The following is a 22,909-nucleotide window of genomic DNA, read 5'->3' on the forward strand; positions in this document are numbered from 1 at the left end:
TTCACCTTCTGGCAGATGAGGCATTTTACATGCTACTAGATGTCAGCAAAATGTAGAGAAATATACAAAACAAGTATACGCTGTATAAACTGATTTTTTTTAGTAGAACGTAAATATTATTCAGTCAAGCAAAACTGTGTGCTGATTGGTTGATGCATAGTCATGGCCTCCAGTGACTACAACTACACACATAGAGGGAGTCAAGAAGTCTTACCCGCTGTGTTTAGCTTACTATCTTGAGAGACGTTAGCTGACGCTCCAACAGGGGGTGGGACAGGAATTAGAAAATTGCTCTCGCAGCTTCCATGATGTCTCTTTGGGGGTGGGGAAGATGGCAAAACAGGAGATGTTATTAATGGGGAAACCATCATTGTCGCCATTGCAGCAGCCGCCTCGGTGCCGTCCGTGACCGTAAGTGAGCGCCGGACAGCCACGTGTTGGTAGGGCGCCCTGGTCAGGCATGCTGTTCCTGTCATGGTAAAATTCAGCACATTTGGTGCCATCACTGGTGAGCCTCCCATACTGGTGGGGTATGTCCCTGCCATTACCATGGGAACAGCCAGATGTGAACAGTCAGACATTGCTCGTCTCACTGCAGCCCGCTGTGGAGCATCACTACTATGGTTTGTTTTTGTTTCTCTGTTACATGGACGACACGATCCCGCTCTGCCATCCTCAGCGCCATTTAAATCCCGGCACATTCTGGGACTTGCAACCTCGTGCTCTTTTTCAACACTAATATCCTCTGATGTCCACGATCCTGACGTTCTCTTTTCAGTATGGCTTGAGTATTCTCTTTCCAATCCACTCTGTCCAACACTAGTGGTAGTTTTGTTGGCTGAGGCTGCAGGTGGGTCTGTGGTTTGTGCAGCAGTGTGACCAGATTTGCTCAGGGTTAAGTCAGCAGATGGAAGAGCAGTCTCACCAGGTTGTGTATGAACACTTTGTTTTTCTAAATATGGCTTGAGGATTTGGTTTCCAGTTGTACTTGCAGGAAAAGTTTCTCTGTGCTTTCCGAGTAAGTTCCCAGATGATTTCTTCTCATCGTCTTGACTTCCAAGACTTAAGTTGGTGCTTCCAGTGAAGGAAGGGCTTGTTGTGCCTTGGCCAGAAGTCTGTTTTGCAGGAGAAAGTGAGCCCTGGCCCTGGACAGCCAAATCATCTTTGTTGCCTGTATTTTTTGCTTGCAGATTACTTTGGCCAATGTCGGGCTTGGGTATAGGTTTAGGGTCCAAGGCTGAATTCAGAATGGATGTCCCAGGTGAGAGAGAAGGTGAGGGTGATGAAGAAGATAGGGAGGAGTGGGAGGACAGGGGGCTGTTGGGACTTTGTGCTGCACTTCCTAATGACCCTCCTGCCTCCCCCACCCTAAGTCCACCCTCCCTCAATCTCCCCCCTTTGAACTCCTCATCATCGATTTTCTGTGCCGGCATGTTGAAGGTTTGGGCACCTGGAGCCTCGGGCATCACTCTGGACGATGTACCTTCCATCCTGGCTTGCCCTAATTTCACCTGATCTTCCTTCAAAGTTATTCTGGACCCTGCCTGAGCTGCAGTTGCAACCTGCCCCCCCAGTGCCATCTGGCCTTGGCAGTACCAGTCACTGTGGTGCATAGAGACTGGACTGGAGGGAAACAGTGGAGAGGAGGCCAGGAGCGCAGGGACGCTAACGCCAGAGAGAGTGCTGGAAGGTTTGTGTTGTTGATGCTGCTGCTGGTGCAGCTGCTGTTGATAATACCCACTGAATGGTTGTCCAAACCCGCTGCTGCCAGTAATAATCTCTGCTGGTATTGCGTGTCCTTTTTTGTGTAGTTTTTTTTTCTTCTTCAGAGTTTTTTCGCTCTCTCCAGTAAGAATCGTTTTACTCTTGTCCAGGAGGCAGATCTGTCCTCGGTATCCAAAGTATCATGAGCTTAGAAAGCAGAGGAAGCAATGCATCCTTTCTTTTTTAAAGTGATGCCTCACAGTTTGTGTGTTGACATGCCCAAAGTGCATGTGTGTGTGTGTGTGTGTGTGTGTGTGTGTGTGTGCAGTGCATGTGCATATAAGTGAGCCAAAAGAAGTGTGTGTGTGAGTCTAGTGGTCTCAGCTTCTCTCTGAGCACTGCACTGATCAGCTGTGGGGGTAAATTGCACCTTCCTCTCTCTCTCTCGCTCACACTCTCTCCCTATGTCTTTATCTCTGTTCTCTTCCTCTCTCTCTCTCTCTCTCTCTCTCTCACTGACATCACACAGTCACATGACAGCCAGGAATATTCCCTCATTCGCTGGAGCGAGATTTCAGCATCCAACCCCTAGCGACAAACATGCACAGGCATACACACATGAAGACAAAGATTGCATACACACATGCGGGGAACATGCATGCACACATGCGCGCAAGCACCAGATCAATGGCTGCCACAGTCACTCGTCTGCCAAATGACAGCCAGTGTTCACATGTTGATACATGGCGAAAGACACGCTGAAGACTGTAATCATCCTGGTGAGACTTGTCTCCCTGTTGTATCAGCCAGTGACTGGCCACAAAAGCAGACAAACTACATAATAAAAATTACCACAGTGACGTCGTGAAGTGCCACACAAACGAATTTACGTCTGAACCTTGCACTCTTGTCTCCATTAATTTGTGCCTTCAGTTAAATTGTTTTGCGCTTTTCGCATTTTCCCTGTGCAAAGATTTTATCCACTTGACATGAATTACTGAATCAAATCCTTTCATTACACTTATTACTTTAACTGAGGTTCAATTAATTTATAAAGGGGCCAAATATAGCTGACATTTTAACAACAAATGACAATGTGACAACTCTGAACTCCAGACATGGGGTTTGGAAAGAACAGCATGCAGCCCAATGGAGCTTTAGCCAACAATCTGGAAATCCTCTGGACATTTTCATCATGTTTTTAACGGATCTAGGCCCATTTTCACTTTTAGTGTTGGGGATGTCCCATGATAGCATTACCTTCAAACACCACAACCAGCTACTTCTTGCACACGCATGGAAGTTTCAGTTGTGAGCAGTGTTGGGATAGTTATTCATGCTACTGCCTAAAATGCCCATGTTAAAGTAGTTGTCATGTAGTTACTAGTTAACACTATAAACCTTAGGCTATGGCTCCACACACTAACAAAACCAACAATACAAAGCAAAGTTAAAAAAGGTTTGAAGGTTCCTTTGTAAGTGCGCATGCGCCATTAGCGTGCTGCCTGCTGTAACCCTAATTTCCTTCGGGATTAATAAAGTATTCTGATTCTGAAAAAAACAGACCAACGACACTTGAAATTCTACTGTACTGTAGTGAGTCTACTGTAGAAACATGAACAGGTAGAAATGGAGGCTACAATGCTGCTAACTGCTCACCACTTGCCTTAATTACATGTTGACTAGCTTTGTGTTAGCATTAACCAAAGTTGTGTTAGCAGTATAATGCAGTTATTTCTGTCCTGAAAGCACTTTGCATTCTTATCTTCTACTTTTGTGCATTAAAAATTAAAAGAAATATTTTCACCGCTCAAAACCTGTAGATCACTCAACCATTTCACTCCTCCCGGCAAATAAACTGAAACCAGATGATTAAAGCAAGAAAACACATTATTCTTTTTCCTTCTTATCCGCTAACTTGCACTTAACTTTGTAATGAAAGTCACTACATATTTGTAACTGTAGCGCAATTACTCCTGTTATTATTGTTAAGAGATGGATCAGCATACATTAGCGGGTGTTTTATGGACAAATGGGCTTCTTCGTCAAAAAAACAAAAACAAGAGATCAAAAAGGGCATAAGTATTAAATCCTAAAATATATTTAATAGTATATTTGCAAAACCTACAACACACTCTGGCCTTTTTTAATGTAGCCCTTTAGCTCCATTAACTTCTATTCGTGAAGAATTATCTTGCAAGTGACCTCTGAAGCATCTCCGGATCAATTGCAGCCAATGTCTCTACAATGGGATTAACATAAGTGCCACCGATTCTGCATTCATAACCATTACTAGACAAGGCTAAATGTTCTTTGATTCAAATTTCTGGAATATATAGTGCTATATATTTTTTAAGGCTCTTGCTTGCCTCCATTTTTCTTGTTGTTACTGGAATTCAAAAAACAAAACAAGTAACAATAAAAGGATTGTTATTCCTATTAATTAGAAGGACAATAATAAGAATTCTTCTTCTATTCACAAATAAGAATAATAACCATTTAACAAAATTAGTTTTGCATATGAAATAATATACACTGCTGTACTGAATGCAGGGATGGATATCCAGAACAGGTTCCCAGAATTATATGTCTGCTTGCCTGTTGATCCCGCTTATCAGTTCCCCTTGTACTTGCATTACAATGAGGTGTTTTCAGTTCGTGTGACAATAGTGACACAGTCTACAGCACAGATATGAACATTACTTTCATTTTTCTTGCATAAAAGGACAAGAGCGTCCAGGGCAGAAATACCCACATTTTACTGCTAACATAACTTCAGTTTTTTGTAAGGACCCGCACAGACAACATGCTAACCCTAAGTTATTCAAGAACCCGCATGATGTTAAAGCTGAGTGAATACCCCAGGCCAGCAACCAGACACTAAACTTCAACAGGTGAGAAGCAGATGAGCAGTCAGATCCATTTCTACCTGTTCATGTTTCTAATGTAAAATTACTGTCACGATTACTTTAAAGTCTCTTTTTGTTCATATTTAAATACTAGGAGAAACATATGTGTATCCTCATTAGGATAGGGATTGGTGTTGGTGTGTGGGACTGATGGTATGATGGTATAAATGGTGATTATTAGACTATGTGTCAGAAGGTGATTCTAGAGAGTAACATGAACGTAAAGTAACAAGCGGCATAATGACTTACTTTCTGCTTTCTGTAATTAAGTCAAGTACTGCGTTATTTTTTACAAAAAGTTTTCTGTGTATTATGTGTAATAATTATTATGAGTAATGACCCCAACACTGATCACAGCAAAGAGGGGAAAAACCTCCAACAGGCACAAACATTTGACCCACAGCATTGTAATTCATTTGCAAGAATCTAATGTCTGTGCTGCTCAGTCATGGTGGTGACTCTCAAAATGGAGCAGTTGGAATCGATAGGAGAATCTATAAGGAATTAAATGAATAAGTGATATTGTGGAATCACTAAATCCTTATCAATTCCCATCCCAATTCTGTTTACACTATACATGCTTCCCTTAGGCAGCATCATTAGAAGACATAGCATACATTTTCACTGCTATGCTGATGACACCCAGCTCTATCTGTCCATGAAGCCAGATAACACACACCAATTAGTTAAACTGCAGGAATGTCTTAAAGACGTAAAGACCTGGATGGCCGCTAACTTTCTGCTTCTTAATTCATATCAAACTGAGGTTATTGTACTCGGCCCTGAAAAGCTTAGAAATATGGTATCTAAGCAGATTCTTACTCTGGATGGCATTACCTTGGCCTCCAGTAACGCTGTGAGGAACCTTGGAGTCATTTTTGACCAGGATATCTCCTTCAACGCACATATTAAACAAATATGTAAGACTGCGTTCTTCCATTTGCGCAACATCTCTAAAGTTAGAAATATCCTGTCTCAGAGTGACGCTGAAAAACTAGTTCATGCATTTATTACTTCCAGGCTGGACTACTGTAACTCATTATTATCAGGAAGTCCTAAAAACTCCCTGAAAAGCCTTCAGCTAATCCAAAATGCTGCAGCAAGAGTCCTGACAGCGACTAGAAAGAGATAGTACCATATCACCCTATTAGAGCACTTCGCTCTCGCTCTGCAGGCCTACTTGTTGTTCCTAGAGTATTTAAAAGTAGAATGGGAGGCAGAGCCTTCAGTTTTCAGGCCCCTCTTCTGTGGAACCAGCTTCTAGTTTGGATTCGGGAGACAGACACTATCTCTACTTTTAAGATTAGGCTTCAAACTTTCCTTTTTGCTAAAGCATATAGTTAGGGCTGGACCAGGTGACCCTGGATCCTCCCTTAGTTATGCTGCAATAGACATAGGCTGCCGGGGATTCCCATGATGCATTGAGTTTTTCCTTTCCAGTCACCTTTCTCACTCACTATGTATTAATAGACCTCTCTGTGATTTGGCGTTATATAAATAAAATTGAATTGAATCCCTAGTAGACTGTGAATGTTTTAGGTGGCTGTGCACATGTAGCACATATATCACTAACTCAAGCTAAATTATCTGAGGTAAAAGTAACTTGTCAAAAACATGTCCCACATTTAGCTAAATATATTAGTATAAGAGATGTTGACCAGATGAGTAATAAATTCCACTGAACATTGTGCTTGTTTTATATTAATAGTGATGCAAAATGGACTAGTGAGAGATCTGACTGATCTGACCAATTAAGACTAAATAAGAAAATGAATGAATGGATATCTCATCATGTAAAATCTACCATTTAAAGAATATCTATATTTAAAGTTAGGGCAGATAAGTATATAAGAGAGTGGATAGGAAGTTTAAAAATTAAAAAAAAAAAAAAAAAAAAAAAAATTTATTTATGAAATATAGCACGATATTTTTATTTATATATGGACAAATTACAACAAAAGTTGCCTGAAGGCGACTGGTTGGATCTGTTAATGCAACATGGTCATGGCGAAGTGAGTAGTGGCTGTCTTTTGTGCACGGTGGTATTAAGTGTCACCAAGAGCGACTCATTAGGTTTGATTGCTCTGCATGCCTGTGTAATACTCAAAGCACAAGGCAATGGTGCCCTTATTACAATGACATCCACAACACACCAATAATTAAATTAAGATGAAGTCCAAACACTTGGAGCTGACGTAGACTATAAAAAAGGATTTTTAAGAGTTGTGCAGTGGTCTCAGCCTGGGACAAACCTTTGTAAGGAGGAATAGAACTCTTTCATCAGCTGTCAGTATTACATTACATTTCTCTGTAGGCTTGTTCAGCAAAGTGAAATTTCCAGGCACTTTCTAGGCATTCAAATGATGCTGTTTCCAGAGTGACCTGACATTCTGTGCTGCACTCATATCACAAACACCATGTGCACTGCAGTGAGAATAAATTGACTTCAAGGAGTGCAACCATCTGGAATTCAGCATTCTCTCTTGGCACAATCTACTAGAGATTCTTATGGTTGCCTAAAGGCAGAAGTAACCTTTCCAAAGGACCAAGGTCATGTTTTTAAAGGGGATATAGCTCTCATAATATCCTGTATGTACGTCATGGAACTCTAAACTGCAATGATGACTGTCTTGGAGCAGCGATGAATGTGAAAGTCCTGGATATATTAGGTAATAAATGACAGTTGGTTCTCTTACTCAGTATCTTGTATGTGGAGGAAATGTGCAGGTGTTAAGGCCTAACTGATTTGGAACGAGGCCAAATCACAACTGCTAGATGACTGGGTTGGAGCATGTCCAAAATGGCAAGGCAAGCAGGGTGTTTCTGATCAGCAGCACTGAGTACATACAGAGGTGGAAGCCACTAAGAACTAGCAATCATAATTGACTTAACCCTTTGAGATCAAAGTCCTCCAAGTTGCCCTCCTCAAAAAAGGGGTTAGGGATACCAGCGATGATGACTTAGACGTCAGTCCCCAGGCAGCTGTCTCCTGCTAATGTTTTGTTCTAGTAGTATCAGCCAGCAGTGTTACCTTCATCTTAACATCTGAGTCACCAAACAACCTGCGTGGCATTAGCCTTGAATTTTGTTTTACCCACATGCTAAACTGACAAATATTCAGAAACTACAAGATATCACATTACAAATTAAATCTCATACATTTTTTCTATTAGTGTAGAATTTTTCCATTAGGGAGTTCCAGGCAAAACTTTAATGGAAAACTGAACCTAATCCTATTCTATCAGTAACACTAACCCCTAAAGACCAAGTCCCATTCTGAAACCTGAAGATGAGCATTTTTGCCGTCATCTTCTCTGTGTTTTGAAACTCTATGTTATGAATGATAGGATTAATAACATTATTTTACAATGAATTTACAAAACTAGCTTACCAAGGTCAAGGGCCTTTTTCTCATAGTCTTCTAAAAGACCACAGGAGACACCAGGCACTTCTTTGTTGGCTTCACTTTTCAGACCGAAAGCTACCTTCATCTTTTTGTACTGCCAATGGTTCAACACTTAAAATAATATTAAACGATTAAAAGTACTTTAGAAAGACAGAGAATGTAGTAGAAAGCACTACTGAATATGTAGACAGTAGATAATCTGCCTCTTAAAGCAACTTGGGGCAGTCGAGTGTCTCCATCAAACACCACTTCACCCCTAATAGATGCCAGGCCTGTGCCAAAAGAGCAAGAACAGCTCATCAAGCGTGACTGAAAATGAATGAGTATTATTACATAATTATCCATAAACAATTTGTCTAGTGTAACCAAATGAGAGGAAGACATTAGACCGTTGCATAGCTTCAACAGACTTAGAAAGGATAGGTATTATGCAAAAGATCCAGGCACCACTTATGTTTGAGTATGGTTTAACTCACAACTGGGTTCAAGGTTTAAAGTGTGACAGATGACGACTTCCACTTTGTATTCAGTCCTTTGTAGGTACCTGCTGAACTATCAGATCTGAAGGATTTGTGGCCTGTAGCCAATACTCCATACATCAGGTTTCACTGTGTTGCTAGAGTACAGTGCAGTTCACCATGATGACACATAGTTAATATTTCACAGCTTTGTTTTTTCAACACTTCGTTTCCCTCTAGTACAAAAAAGAATATTACAACTAGTGTCTACTGTGACACAATCAAGCTCATTTCAATCAATCAATGAACTAAATGGCTAAACCAAGGCTTAGTATAAACAGATACATACAGATTATTTTGGACTTTGGACTATGAACCTTTAAAGCAGAGATGAAACAATCTTTTAATGAAACAAAAGTTGGATCATTCAGATTTGGGCAGAATCTTGCACATCTACATGATGCCTGTTTCTTTTGTGTCTCAGTGTCAGTCAGTGATGTTAGCTTAAGCACATTGTGTTTTTCTACACTTGTAATTGACACAAAGTTTCAATCCCATTTTATTACCAGTTCAGGAAACCAGATAATTATAAAGACATCATGTGCTTTTTTCCTACCAATTAAGTCAGGCTGAATTTATAAATATGAGAATCGTCTCCTTGTGACTGACGTGTGATGTGAGAAACCCTCTACCTTAATTGGCTCCATGAGCTGTGAGTCAATATCTCTGCCGATACCATAGCAGCCTCGATCAAGAAAGTGTGGAGAAAGTTGACGCTCGCTCTAAAAATATGTGTATGAGCTTTGAGTTATAGCTCAGAGCTTTGACACAAATTAGATCAATTTCTAATTACCTGAATTACTTCAGTGAGTCGTGTTTAAAAGTCACTGTAGCTCCAAATTCTGACCAAGTTAATTAGAAGGCTGAATCATTCGGCTAAACTACATAACCACCATTCCAGCATGGATTGTTTCTTTTACCAAATATTACAGTTTTGTGGATTAATATTCTTTAAAAAATGACATCAAAGTCTGGCTCCTTGGAGGCAACACATGAAGACATGAAGGGTGGCTCATTTCTTTGCAGAGTACTGCATGTGTCGTTAAAAAAGAATATCAGATCAGTTTATATGCAGATATGAACCAAAATGAGGTCTCTATGTCAGTTAGCGACCTATTTTTCTCCCTAACCTGACATCCATCTCTGCTGTTTGTCCTATTTGACTGAGAGAAGAGGGGCTTTGGAGAACTGCTGTGAAACATCCAATATTTGCAAGTTACTCTGAGAACTTGACAGTTAATTAAAATCCACTTGAAAAGTTTTTTTTACTGCTAAAAATGGAATGATACTAATAAAAAACGGATTAATAGTTAGTTTGTAAAGTAGCAATTTTTCATTAATGAATATTGTGTGGTGGGTCTAATAACATTATTGGATGACATTTACAAAACTGAAATCGGTTAAAATTCTGTTTCACTGCTTTCACTAAGAATTGACATTTGACTAATGACACAACCATTCAAACATTAATTACAACCTTACTAAAAATGATTATTATTGAACTTTTTCAATAGCAAAATAACAAGATACTGAAGTTTAATTAACTATTATTTACTATTTATTAACAATGATTATGTAAAAATGTGATGACCTGTATAACGTTGAGAAACTGTCTCCTGGTTTTACTGCCGTTACTTTGACTTTCTTGCTGTTTGTACCACACCTTTCCCAACAGGTGAGTCACTCGATACTTACAGGTACAACCTCATGCTTCCATTTCTTCCTTGCCAGATTGTCTCTCCACAACTGCATTGCAACTCCACTGCTTTTGCATAATTCCCATGAGTTTTGCTTTTTTGGAGTTTTGGGAATATTTCTAGTACTCTGCCTCGTGTCTGCCTTTGTTACTTTGTTTGCATGGACTGCTTAAGTCTTAGTTCAGCCATTAATTAAAGAATCTTAATTTTATAGACTTAATAGCTGCAATTATTTGGCATTATTAGGCCTATTTTTGCCTATGTTAGCATACTTTAATTACTGTTGTGATTTTTAAGGCAGAATACTGTTCAGAATACCCTAACCCTATGCACATTGTTAAAGACATTTTTTCTTTGCAAATGAAATTAAAGTTAAGTAATATTTTCAATATTATCTTCATAGGCAAAAAGAGAAACGATAGCAATGAGCTCCAATATTTCATTCCTTTACTCCAGCTCCTTCCTGTCCTTTCCAAGCTTTCTTTTCATTAGTATGCTAATGGTACATGGCTGTACTTTGCCTATGAAAGGCCTGCTGTAAATGCAAATTCAGCCTGGAGAAATTATCTCTGGAAAGTTTGATGATTAGAAATTTGAAGTTGTTAAATACAGCCTCCTGAGTGTAAATGTAAAAATCTGTACTTGACTAAAACTTTGGCAACTCAACCACAGAGCCACTGGGGACACAAATAGAAGCTTGAGGCAGCAAAACAAAATCACATACGTAGACAAAGCAGCAAATGAAATCTTATCTAGTCTTGTGGCGCAGTTTATCGGAGGTGGAGGTCACAAACAGCTCTCTTTTTGAAGGTCAAGGATAAACTGGAGATGAAGGCAGAACATGCCACAGCTGGTTGCCCGTGGCACAGATCAGAAAAGGGAGAGAGAGTGAAAGAGAAACTGTGAGCAGTGTGGAGAGGTGGTGGTGGTGGTGGTGGTGGGGAGGGGGATCTTGTCAGAGCGTTTCTATTTTTAACTCTTCGACCTCACTGAGTGTCACACCCAGTCCACCCCTTCTCCATCCCTCACTTGCAGAGTCTCTGTGTTTCCACGGCAACCGCCTCCCATGTCTCCCTGACAACGCCCTCCTCAACCCTCCTCCCTCCCAAACTACCATCAATGCCGACACCCCCACAGCCCCCACCCACACCCAAATTGTCGATGCGGTGATTATTATGGTTCTGCAGCAACGCGGGGAGTCTGGGAGGGAGAGGGAAAGACGTGATGTGGATGGAGGAGACAGTAAGGGCAAAGAGGGAGGGAGGAGGCAGGGGAAGAAAATGAGGGATGGAGGGCATTAAAAGAAAGGACAAATAGAGAGAAGGAGGGTGGGTAGACGGGGGAATGGGGAAGACAGAAGATAAAGATGAGACATGATAAAGGGTAGAAGAGAAAGCGGGAGAACGGTAGGAATAGAAAGATTAAATAAAGCTAATACATGAGGAAGAGACTTAACCAGAGAGGGGATTGAGGCTACTAAGAAGAAAACTGGGGTGAAGTATGGAGGTGATAAGTCGGGAGAAAAGGAGGGCAAGAAACAAAAATTATTTCCAAAACCTCCCCCTTAGCCCACTTGTTGTTCCTATGACTGGAATTAATTTAAAAGCACCACAGAGATTTTTAATTAGGAAAATTAGAGCTGATAAAACATCAAAGACAATATATTTTGTCCTAAAATAAGAAAGAAAAAGATACATTTTGAGACCCAAATAAGCAAATAGAAGACTGGCAGATACTTCTAGCCTCTACATTGCAATTTTTGTTACGTGCCAGTGAGTCAGAATTGGCAGGAACGCAGGAAGATGGAGTGACTTTCAGATGATCTGCAGGCAGCAGATGGGAAGGAGTGAAAAAATTATAAAAATACAGGAGAAGGAGGAATAGTGCAAACACTGGCATGCAAAGGGCAGAGGAGAAGACAGGTAAAGATGTCAATCTTCAGTCCAAAGCTGTTCTTTAGAGGATCTATGTCTTATGTTGAGCTCACTTGTGAGTAAAATTCTGCCTTTTAGAGAGTCTAAACACTACTGAGAGATAAGCAACCTTACATAGTCATCACGTGACTGAACCAAATGAGCTGTCATGATGAGTGAGCAGTCAGATATCTAAGCATGGATAGTTAGGTGAAATACACGTTTCCAGTCTCTACATTAAGATAAACTAACAGTTTGAAGCTACATATTTGTTACATATGAGAGTAGTATCAATCATCTCAAGGTTGGGTGCATGTTACGTTTCTTCCACAGTGTGTCCTTTGTCCATCAGTGAGCCTGATTCTGCCAGAGGTTTCTTCCTTTTAAATGGGAGTTTTTCCTTTCAACTGCCGCCAGGCGCTTGCACAGAGATCTCATAGTTGTTGTTTTTTTTCTGTGTTACTGTAGGAACTTTATCTAATAATCTAAGGAGCTTGGAAAGAAAAGCGTCTGGACTTCTTTGAGTTGCTTGAAGTTGAGTTGCTTGAAGACGTTTCACCTCTCATCTGAGAAGCTTCTTCAGTTCTAACGGACCCTTAGAACTGAAGAAGCTTCTCGGATTAGAGGTGAAACGTCTTCAAGAAACTCAAAGAAGTCCAGAAGCTTTTCTTTCCTAGCTCCTTAGACTATGATGACCTGGATGACTGAGAACCTTCACAGACATATTTTTATCTAATAATATGAAGCGCGTTGAGGTGACTGTTACTGTGATATGGTGCTAGAGTTTCTACACTCGACAATGGTGAAAGCGAACATAGATCACATCACTCCTAACTCAGAATTTCTTCACAGTTTCTGGTCATAGAGTATGAAGGACCAGGATTACTTAGGATGAGAAATAATTAGCACATAATTATTCATTACCAATAGAAAAGATAATACTGGTTACGCAATCTTACTTAATTCTAACATAGCTGAAATTTTCAAATTCACCATGTCCTTATAATGAAGCTTCTGGTGCTGAGTGATCACGTTTACCTTGATATTGAGCGCTCTCTGGTTATGGCTAACAATGTCAAAATGTTCAAAAGTACATTTTACTCAAGACCATTAGAGTTAAAAGAAGACTGATACTGTATTCATTAATATTTAGTGGCAGGCGCTGTTCTGAGACATTTGTGACAGTGATTAAGTCAGAAACAGCATGAAAGGAGGAAGGTAGGTAGCTAATGTGACCTATTTATTAATTCAATCATTCATTTTCTTCAACTTATCTAATTCAGGGTTGCGGGAGGGCTGTCATTTATCTCAGCAACAGGGCAGTAGTTGGAGTACAACCTAGACAGGTCGTCAGTCTGTTGGGCTGGAGCTGAGATAGAACGCCCTAGCACATACTCAGTAAGATGCTGAGCCATTAGTTGATGTGGGCTGTCTACTTATGTAAAACATCCATCCATCCATCCATCTTCATCTGCTTTATCCAGGGCCGGGTCACGGGGGCAGCAGCCTAAGCAAAGAGGCCCAGACCTCCCTCTCCCCAGCCACCTCCTCCAGCTTATCCGGGGGAATACCAAGGCGTTCCCAGGCCAGCCGAGAGATATAATCTCTCCAGCGTGTACTGGGTCTGCCCCGGGGCCTCCTCCCGGTGGGACATGCCTGGAACACCTCACCCAGGAGGCGCCCAGGGGGCATCCTTGTCAGATGCCCGAACCACCTCAGCTGGCTCCTTTCGATGTGGAGCAGCAGCTGCTCTACTCTGAGCCCCTCCCGGATGGCCGAACTTCTCACCCTATCTCTAAGGGAGAGGCCAGCCACCCTTCGGAGGAAGCTCATTTCTGCCGCTTGTATCCGCGATCTCGTTCTTTCGGTCACTACCCACAGCTCGTGGCCATAGGTGAGGGTAGGGACGTAGATCGACCGGTAAATTGAGAGCTTCGCTTTTACACTCAGCTCCCTCTTCACCACGACGGACCGGTGCAGCATCCGCATTACTGCAGCTGCAGCCCCAATCCGTCTGTCGATCTCCGGCTCCCTTCTCCCATCACTCGCGAACAAGACCCCGAGATACTTGAACTCCTCCACTTGGGGCAGGAACTCATCCCCGACCCGGAGTGGGCACTCCACCCTTTTCCGGCTGAGAACCATGGCCTCAGATTTGGAGGTGCTGATCCTCATTCCCGCTGCTTCACACTCGGCTGCGAACCGTTCCAGTGCGAGCTGGAGGCCCTCATCCGATGAAGCCAACAGAACCACATCATCTGCAAAAATCAGAGATGAGATTCTGAGGCCACCAAAGCGAAAGCCCTCCGCCACTTGGCTGCGCCTAGAAATCCTGTCCATAAAAATTATGAACAGAACCGGAGACAAAGGGCAGCCCTGGCGGAGCCCATCACCCACCGGGAACGAGTCCGACTTATTGCCGGCAATGCGAACCAAGCTCTTGCAACGGTTGTATAGGGATCGAATGGCCCGTAGCAATGGGCCAGACACCCCATACTCCCGCAACACCTCCCACAGGACACCCCGAGGGACACGGTCGAATGCCTTCTCCAAGTCCACAAAACACATGTAGACTGGTTGGGCAAACTCCCATGCACCCTCAAGTATCCTGGAGAGGATAAAGAGCTGGTCCAGTGTTCCGCGACCAGGACGAAAACCGCATTGTTCCTCCTGTATCCGAGGTTCGACTAGCAGACGAACTCTCCTTTTCAGCACCCTGGCATAGACTTTCCCAGGGAGGCTGAGGAGTGTGATCCCCCTGTAGTTGGAACACACCCTCCGGTCCCCCTTCTTAAAGATGGGGACCACCACCCCGGTCTGCCAGTCCACATGTAAAACAAATGCAGCTAAATGAAAGCTGCTGTGTGTAAAATGTTAGTTATGCGTAAACGGAACCATTACCAGCAACTTCAGGAAACATATATATCTGACTAATGCAGTGTTTGTCTAATTTAGCAAAGCTGTTGCTGTACCAGTGTTAGCCTCCTGGCACCAGTGATGCTGCTGCTTATTGTTACGAAAACAAGTCTGCACCGATCACATGGAAACAGTTAGCAATGGCTTTAAACACTTCTTCAAATTTTCCTAATTAGTGCTCAGACAAGCAGCGGTGACAGCTTTGTCAGTGGATAGCAGTCGCACATGCAAAACAAACTCAATCTTAATTGCCAGTTAAAAGAAAAATCTGACACTGAAAACACTGAAAATAAATGTGGAGCACATTTGTGAATAAAAAATGAAATGCAGCCCAGTTTTTTCTAATGAAAAAAGTTGATAACAACACTAAGGTGACTCAGTCAGATGGACTCTGTCCTCTCTGTCCTCTGTCCTACATTTTAGACCATAAAATGCTTCAAAAATAGAACCAAAATTGGATTTTTGCCAAATGAATGTGACGAAACAATGCTTTGTAAAAACTAAAAAAGAATATTTACAGTTATGCCGAGACACGACAATATTATGACACCTGCACATGTTTCTTGGTGATGATTTCAGAGAGCAGTGGTTCATAGGTGTAATTTCTGTAGCAGGCACCTGATGGAGCCAGTGAGCAGGGCTGAGATTCTACAACAGCAACCTTCTTAACAGCCGACACAGACTGCAACATGACTGTATGCAGTGTTACACAGCCAACCACAACACACTGGGTTTCCCGGTGGTTATCTCAATTTCTAGAATTTGCTTTGATTTAATCTCCCTGGCTCTCTCTCAAGGACGAATCCAGGACACAGCATCAGGTAAAAGATGGTTGCCACTTTGCTTTGCATACCAGAGACTCTTTGTCTCACACACACACATTGACACAGCAGGAACGACAACAATTTCTTCTTTCTTTCGGACTACATGCACATTGAAAAAATGAGGGTGTGTTCGCCTTACATAAGGGTGAAACAGTCACTGTCATCAATATTGTATATGAGAGAAAGATGCAGAGTTAAAAATAGATGGAGTCAAGATAAAGTCAGGAGAGAGAAACTCCCAGACTGGCTGGGTAATAAAAACATACAACCTGCGCAGTCTGGGCCAAATTACACAGAGTGAAGAGACTAACACACAAGGTCATTAACAGCAGCAATTTTTAATATCTAATATTTAATATTTGATCACATCGGAGCACAGCAGCAACCATACAACCAGACACCCTTTGGAGGAAGGGTGGCTGGTTGTCTCTAATATTACTGAAATACTACTGTTAAAAATATATTTTTAATCATTTAACCTGCAATCACTGATTCTATGTTGTTGTGGATACAACCCTGCCCATTTTAAGCAGTCACATAGAAGTTGTGTTTCAGGTAAACTCAAACAGACTCTTTAATAACTCCATTTTTGATCTCTACTAATTCCCAAAGGAAATAATGTACAGTTGTGGTGAAAAATGTACATACACTCACCGTGGACATGACTCTCACAGTAACTTTAAATTATTTATTAGAGCTGTTCTATTTCCAGCATTAGCGTTTTTGCCTCTCAGCAAACACAGAAATACAAGCTACAGGATACAAGTTGGATGAGAAAGATTCACTATAACTGTGGTCATTCAAAAAAAACATCAATACATCACTATGCCTTACATAGTGATGTCAGTCTCACAGTAAACCACGCGAAATACATGTCAAATGCAACACAACTGTCTTCCAAGTACTGTAATGTGTAGTGAACCACATTAAACACATCCTGCAACAAACAGCTGAATAAATTTGTGATTTCAGTCGTTTCCAGCTTTTGTTAGGAAATGTCATTGAGATTTTTGGTAACACTAAATCGTAGCAATAACAAACCATAAAGTTTTCTGCAAACACAATGGGAAATGTGCAGTTCAAATTTGAACTGTGGAATAAAAACTTAAGGAAAAATCTGTGAAAAATCATCGCAGCCCTGCAAACATCATCACTGTATTTGTAATGCTGAAGAGTTGTACAGGATGTGGGGCTGACTTAGGCACCATAAAAATCAACCCATTTAGAGAGTGCCAAGTATCATCACTTACATTTATTTAGTCATTCAAAGTCACTGGTTGTTTACTTATATCTTTATGAAAATGAATTATAGATGTATTTTCTATGAGATTTCTGGTTTAAACATTAGTCTCCAGGTCAAAACTGGACTATAAATGGACAGATCCAGGCATTCTTTCCATGTACATTAGTGAGTTCGTCAGACCCCATCTTACAAAGGAGGGAATGAACCTTAGACTTGAGATACGTACAGTGTACAGTTTTCACCTAAAGAAGGTAATGTGGTGATGTATGCTGGGTTAGGTGGATGAAATCTCAAATTAGCTTTAAGAATCTTAAACCACAGGAACATCCCTCAGTTCACTTTTAGAAATAAAATACATTTTCTGTGTTCTGTGTATTTAAATACTTCACTGTCATCCACATCCACAAACAAACACAGGGACAAGCATACTAAACATCCCCAAAATGATCTAACATAAGGATGTGCAAACTTCCTGGGTCAGAAAGAAGAAAAAGGGAAAAGGGAAACTTGTTCTTACCTGTGGAGGTTACATTGTTGGTGGCATTATGAAAAAGAAAAAATGGAAAGGGAGAGAGAAAAAAATCAAGTTTACTCGCTTTAGAATTAACTCCATTGTCTTATACACAATTCTCCAACGTCAGCTCTAACAATCCCTCTGCTTTAAGACCTCTCTCGCTAAAATAAGACTCGAGTATTGAGTCATGTACCTGAAAACTTTCGCTCAGGCCAAGATCTGTGTGGAAGAGACAGACGCAATTCTAGCTACTTGACAAAACCTTTTATCTAAAGAGCATTAAACACATATTTCACCAGGAGTGTCAGGGTGGTTTAAGGTCGGGACTAAAGCGAAGCACAGGGAATTACAGTAGAAAGTAAATCTTCATAAGGAGGGTACGAGATGTAGTCTGTAGCGACAGAGTGATCAGGCTAGAATGCAGGCATTTCAAGTAAGAGGAAGGAGTACTAGAATGAGGTGCCATCAGGGTTTTTCTCAGGTTACAGGAGGCAGGCCTTACCAGGCACTGGACAGTAAACTGCAGGTTACTATGTGGCTGGTGATTGGTTAGATTTGGATGGATATGCCTGTCTGTTGTAATAACAACAGGGGAAAATCCTGTTACATGAAGGTTACTTCTAATCAGGATAATAATGCAAAAACAAAGATTGTAATCTGAAGTATGACCTGAGCAAAAATATAAATTCCTCCGTACCTACAAATTAACTATGTTTAAGATTGGTGGTCCTGAGAGGTCAAACAGACTGCAACTTAAGAAAATACCAGTAAATAGAAAAATACTACAAAAACACACAAAACACAACAGAAGCTGAATAAAACAGAGTGGAACTAGAAAAAAATCTCACAAAACAAGAGCAGAGAAGTGTTACGATATGAATGTGACAGAAACCAAAACATGTGAAGGACTGCACTGAGACATGCATGAGAGAAACAGAGGAGTCTGTGTGTTTTTATCATATGATTCACATAAAAACTGCACATATGTGTTTGCTATTAGCAGTTTACTGTTAGCTTGTGAATTTTGTAACTGTTGCGTCCACATTGTTGTCTCCCCAAAAACACTTCTGTTGTGTTTTTAAGTTGGTATTTTTGTGCCGTTTTTTTCTGTTTCACTTGTGTTTTATCCAACTTCTGTTATGTGTTTTACAGTATTTTCCTCTTTGCTGGTATTTTCTTGAGTTGATCACATCGGAGCACATTGCTGCGGTGAGGGCCACCGTTTGATCTTTTTTTAGATCCCCTAATTCTTGGCCAATGAAATATAAAGAATAAATTGAAGTCCCTTGTTACAAGATTTAATCTAACAATGAGGGACATGAAAATGGTTCAGAGACCGATACTTGACTTTAATGTGAAAATATGGTCACTCACAGGTGACACATGGGTAACTTTATGATGAAGGTCACATCCTGTGGCTCAAAGTAGTAGAGATTTGAGGATTTTTTGGTTCATTTTGGGTCAAATACTACATTGTAGAGAATTTAGAAAATAGCTGAATGGAGTAATGCATCTTTAACATATAACACGTCATATATAGTTTATAATAAACACCTGCAATAGAATTCACTACTGAAAATCACTGCGAAAATAAAACTTTAGAGGTGAAAAAATAAAAAACTGGGTTTTGTGCCTTATCGACCTAATAAATAAATGAAAGATGAATTTGTAACACATTTTCCAGTTTTCTTGTTCACAACCATAGACTGTGTATAAAAGATGGGCATAGCCTTTGCATCTGAAAAATCAAGTGCTTTCTGATACTCAGGAAGTGGTAACTCCTGGTGTCTAAAAGGAAGTACAGAAGTCTAAGGGCTCCCTCGCTCTGTGACCTCAGCTGACATTTTTCTGATGAGTCACTATTAGTTCAGATAACAAGGTTATGCTTTAGTTCCAGCCTGATTTTGACTGACACATTGCAATCCTATGACTGTGCAGTCCTGCTTAATTTCACAGTTTGGCATCAAAAAGACAAGATGGCAGCATGACAGCAGAAACACACCTCTAAAGTTTGCAAATGAACAAATGGCATCACAGTGGCTACATCCTGTCCATCTTTTATATGACGTCTATGGTCACGGCCACACCTTGCCTCTTCTACATACACTAATTTGCCTCTATGCAGATGATTAAAGTCTACAAAGTTACTGACTGAATCTGAAAGGCATTGACAAACTGGCTTTTCCATGCAGCGACCCAGGTTATGTGTGTTTTTACAGACAAAAAGGAGATAGTGGTAGGTTACATAGCAGCTGACAATCACATGAAACAGTAGACAGTGGAGCAAGCATAGACGGCAGCAGCTATCAGCAGCAGGTCAAGTATTATCAAATTGTTATGATCACAGTAACAGATACACAGAGGCAGGCAGAGGAAAATCCAATCAGACAGTTTACCCTGGCAGGTTTGTAGGGCCCGACCAGCACAGTACATTTGTGTCCCATAGTCATGCTGGCAGCATAGGATATTATTATATTTGGACACAAATGAATTTCTGTCTGCGATATTTTCCAGATTATATTTGCAGTAGTAACAAAGAGCAGATGTTTATCTGTCGTAAAGGTAAATATCTTAAAAGCTGATTAAACAGAAGCTGTTCTGGATATATCTGTCGGGCCCCGGTTATTTCGGATTCGCAGGCGACAGGATCGAGCACCAAGCAGGCAAAGAGCCATGCATACAGGGAGACAAACATCACTACTTCTTGCTATTCTAGCCTACAATCACTTTTCTTTAAATTAGCTCCATGTTATTCATAATCTTCCCTGTAGTTCACCAACCTTCCAATGGGGGGAGCTGTGGCGACGAGGACTCCTGGTGGTCTGAGTGTGCAGGGAGAGAGGGAGGGGCTGCTTGGGTGATGGGAGGAGGGGGTGTGGCTGAGCTAAGGGACACTGGTACGCATTTGGGGGGAGTGTCTGGTGATGACGATGCAGGGGTGGCTTCTTTCTTACAGGAAGCAGCTGAGGAATTAAGAGGTGTGGCTGAAGTGGTAGAGGATGCAGGACCGGCGGTTCCCGTGGAGGCCACTGCTGCTGTTCTAACAACAGGAGTGGCCTCCGAATTACTGGGGGTAGCTGTGCAGGACATTAGTGTGGCTGAGGGGATGAAAGGCTTGGCATCGACGTTGAGGGCCGATCCAGCTATGGCTGCTGAAGGATATGTTTCTGCTGAAGTTAAAGGTGATGGACTGGTGGACACAGTGGGGGGAAGGTCTGAAGTGCTCTTGAAAGGGTTGAAATCAGAAGCAGCTTGTGAAGCAGGGACAGTGGTTTCTACTGGGGTTGACTTTGTGAGGGAAGCAGGAGCAAGTGAGGCTGTGTTGGTGATGGGGGTGGTTGTCTGGGAGTCGGGAGTGGAACCCGGTGGGGTCTGGAGAACTGAATCAAGGAAAGAGAAGGTCTGGGAGACAGGGCTTAGGTTGTCCCCTGTCATTAGTGCTAGGCTACCGCTGACATCCCCAGCTAAACTATTCTTGGTGACTGTACTAGCAGCTGTGCTAATATGGTTTTCAGGTTTGGCTGACATTCTCTCTTCAATGGGCTTTTGCCCATTTTTAACAGACACAGAAAAATCATCTAAACACATAGGCTCGTAGGAGCGCGAAGACAAATCTGATACTTGGCCAACATGGGAACAGTTGGTAAAACTTGTGGGTATCTGTTCAGGGGCAGAGGGTAGAGTGGGGCTGGGGATGGAGTTTGGAGCTTTGGGGTCACTAGAGCCAATGTCAGCACCTGCAGCCCACTTAGGGGCAACTGTAGCTGGTGTGGGAGAGACAGGCTGCTGTGGAGCTCCCCACTCCTCTGGAAGTCTTGCCCGACTCTTAGTCTTTCTGCCTTTTACCCTACCCCCTCCTCCACTCTCTCTGATCTCCCACTCCCAGTTCTCCTCCTCATCTTCGTCCTCCTCCACCTCCCTTCTGCCTTTATCCTGCATCCTGCTGATGTTATTCTCCTGGCTATCCAAGAAGTCGTAGACCTCATCACGGCCCTTCCTCTTCTTCTTCCGTCGCCGCTGCTGCTGCTTGCCGGCTTCGTTCCCCGGCCCTGCTCTGTCAGGGCTGAGGGGTTCAGAGTTGGAGGATGTAGCACTGCTGTCATCCACTGAGCCGCTGGGAGAGAGGATGGGAGCTGCCGAGGGGGAGGGTTTTATAAGAGGAGGAACCAATCACATACTGTGTCAGAGAAACACCTGATAAAAAGCCATCAGATTATGGTTACTATAGCTGTACTCGTTATTTCAGGTTTAAATCTGATTTAACTGGGTGTACCAGCTATTTTGGTAAATAACTCTTGCATCTATGACAGTGAAAGTAAGTTGATGTAGTGAAGATAATAGGATTACTCTAAATTCATGTTGAAATATGAGTTTTTATGAAATAAGCTAAAGCAGACATTTTTCCCCCCTCTTACGCAGTTGGGTTAACTTATGCAAGATATGTATCTTACCTTAGAAAGGGTTTCTGTGGTTTCACAAGAGCACTCAGTGGTGCTTGATATCCTAAGTTGTGCTTTCCAGGCTGACATTTCTTAACTTCATCAAAACCCCCAGTCTGTTATGTCTACCATTGCCAGACGCTGCTATACAATCAAAATGATTTAACGACCATTGTGGTTGACGATACGTTAAAGAAGCTACACAATTTTAGGCTAAAAACAAACTCTAACCAGCAAGCTGTCTTGTTAATAGTGCTCTTTAGTGGGTGCATTACAAGAGCTTAAGCCCTCACTGTCCTTACTGTTGCACTGACTACCTGTCCTTCAACATGATTCAGGTAGTTTTTTTGTCTAAACCAAAGTAATTAGAGTAGTTTGCATCCAGAGTATTCCCTGATGTGTGCTACATGTGAGAAAGGACGTGTGTGAAAACTACACCAACATAGCTAACTAAAAATTGTTCGAAGTTCAGGTTTGATAATAGCTACAGACTCTACAAAAGAAAAATACCACATTTAGGCAGCGCTACTTCTTGGTCCTTTCAAGTTGCACTGAGGGCAGCCTACTCTTTAGGCCATCTTTGGGTACCAAAAAGGTATCACATGAGTCCCTGGATGAGGACTACCTGATGAGAGTTAACTTCAGTAGATATCTCTGCAATGCAAGTTAGAGGCATCTCTGACATTCAGTGATAGCTTTTAGTTCTTCGCATCCTGTTAATAAGTTCAATTATGCACATTAATTGAGCAAAGCTGGACTAATTTCCTACTAATGTTAAATTTGTTTATTTGTAGAGATAAGTGTCTTCTATGAGTTTATCTTACTG

At 41.6% G+C, this 22,909-nt stretch overlaps 1 protein-coding gene across 6 annotated transcripts in view; it reads right to left on the reverse strand.

Moving 5' to 3' along the window:
- The window catches only part of LOC146688358 (uncharacterized), a 126,124-nt gene that overhangs the window by 43,880 nt on the left and 59,335 nt on the right, over nucleotides 1-22,909 (reverse strand). For 4 of the 6 annotated variants that reach the window (XM_085438104.1, XM_085438106.1, XM_085438105.1 and 1 more), the window contains one exon: nucleotides 20,425-21,777. The exons of 1 other annotated variant lie outside the window; for it this stretch is intronic. In XM_085438104.1, coding sequence (XP_085294230.1) covers nucleotides 20,425-21,777 — 1,353 coding nt within the window. Of the gene's footprint in view, nucleotides 1-214; nucleotides 2,084-20,424; nucleotides 21,778-22,909 lie in introns of those variants that run through there. One more of the 6 variants, XM_085438107.1, reaches the window with a different exon arrangement.

This window comes from Copadichromis virginalis, linkage group LG18, assembly GCF_057382275.1.
Source record: "Copadichromis virginalis isolate Kocher_CV1m ecotype Utaka linkage group LG18, C_Virginalis_male_GT1.1, whole genome shotgun sequence".
In the NCBI taxonomy this organism is placed as follows: domain Eukaryota; kingdom Metazoa; phylum Chordata; class Actinopteri; order Cichliformes; family Cichlidae; genus Copadichromis; species Copadichromis virginalis.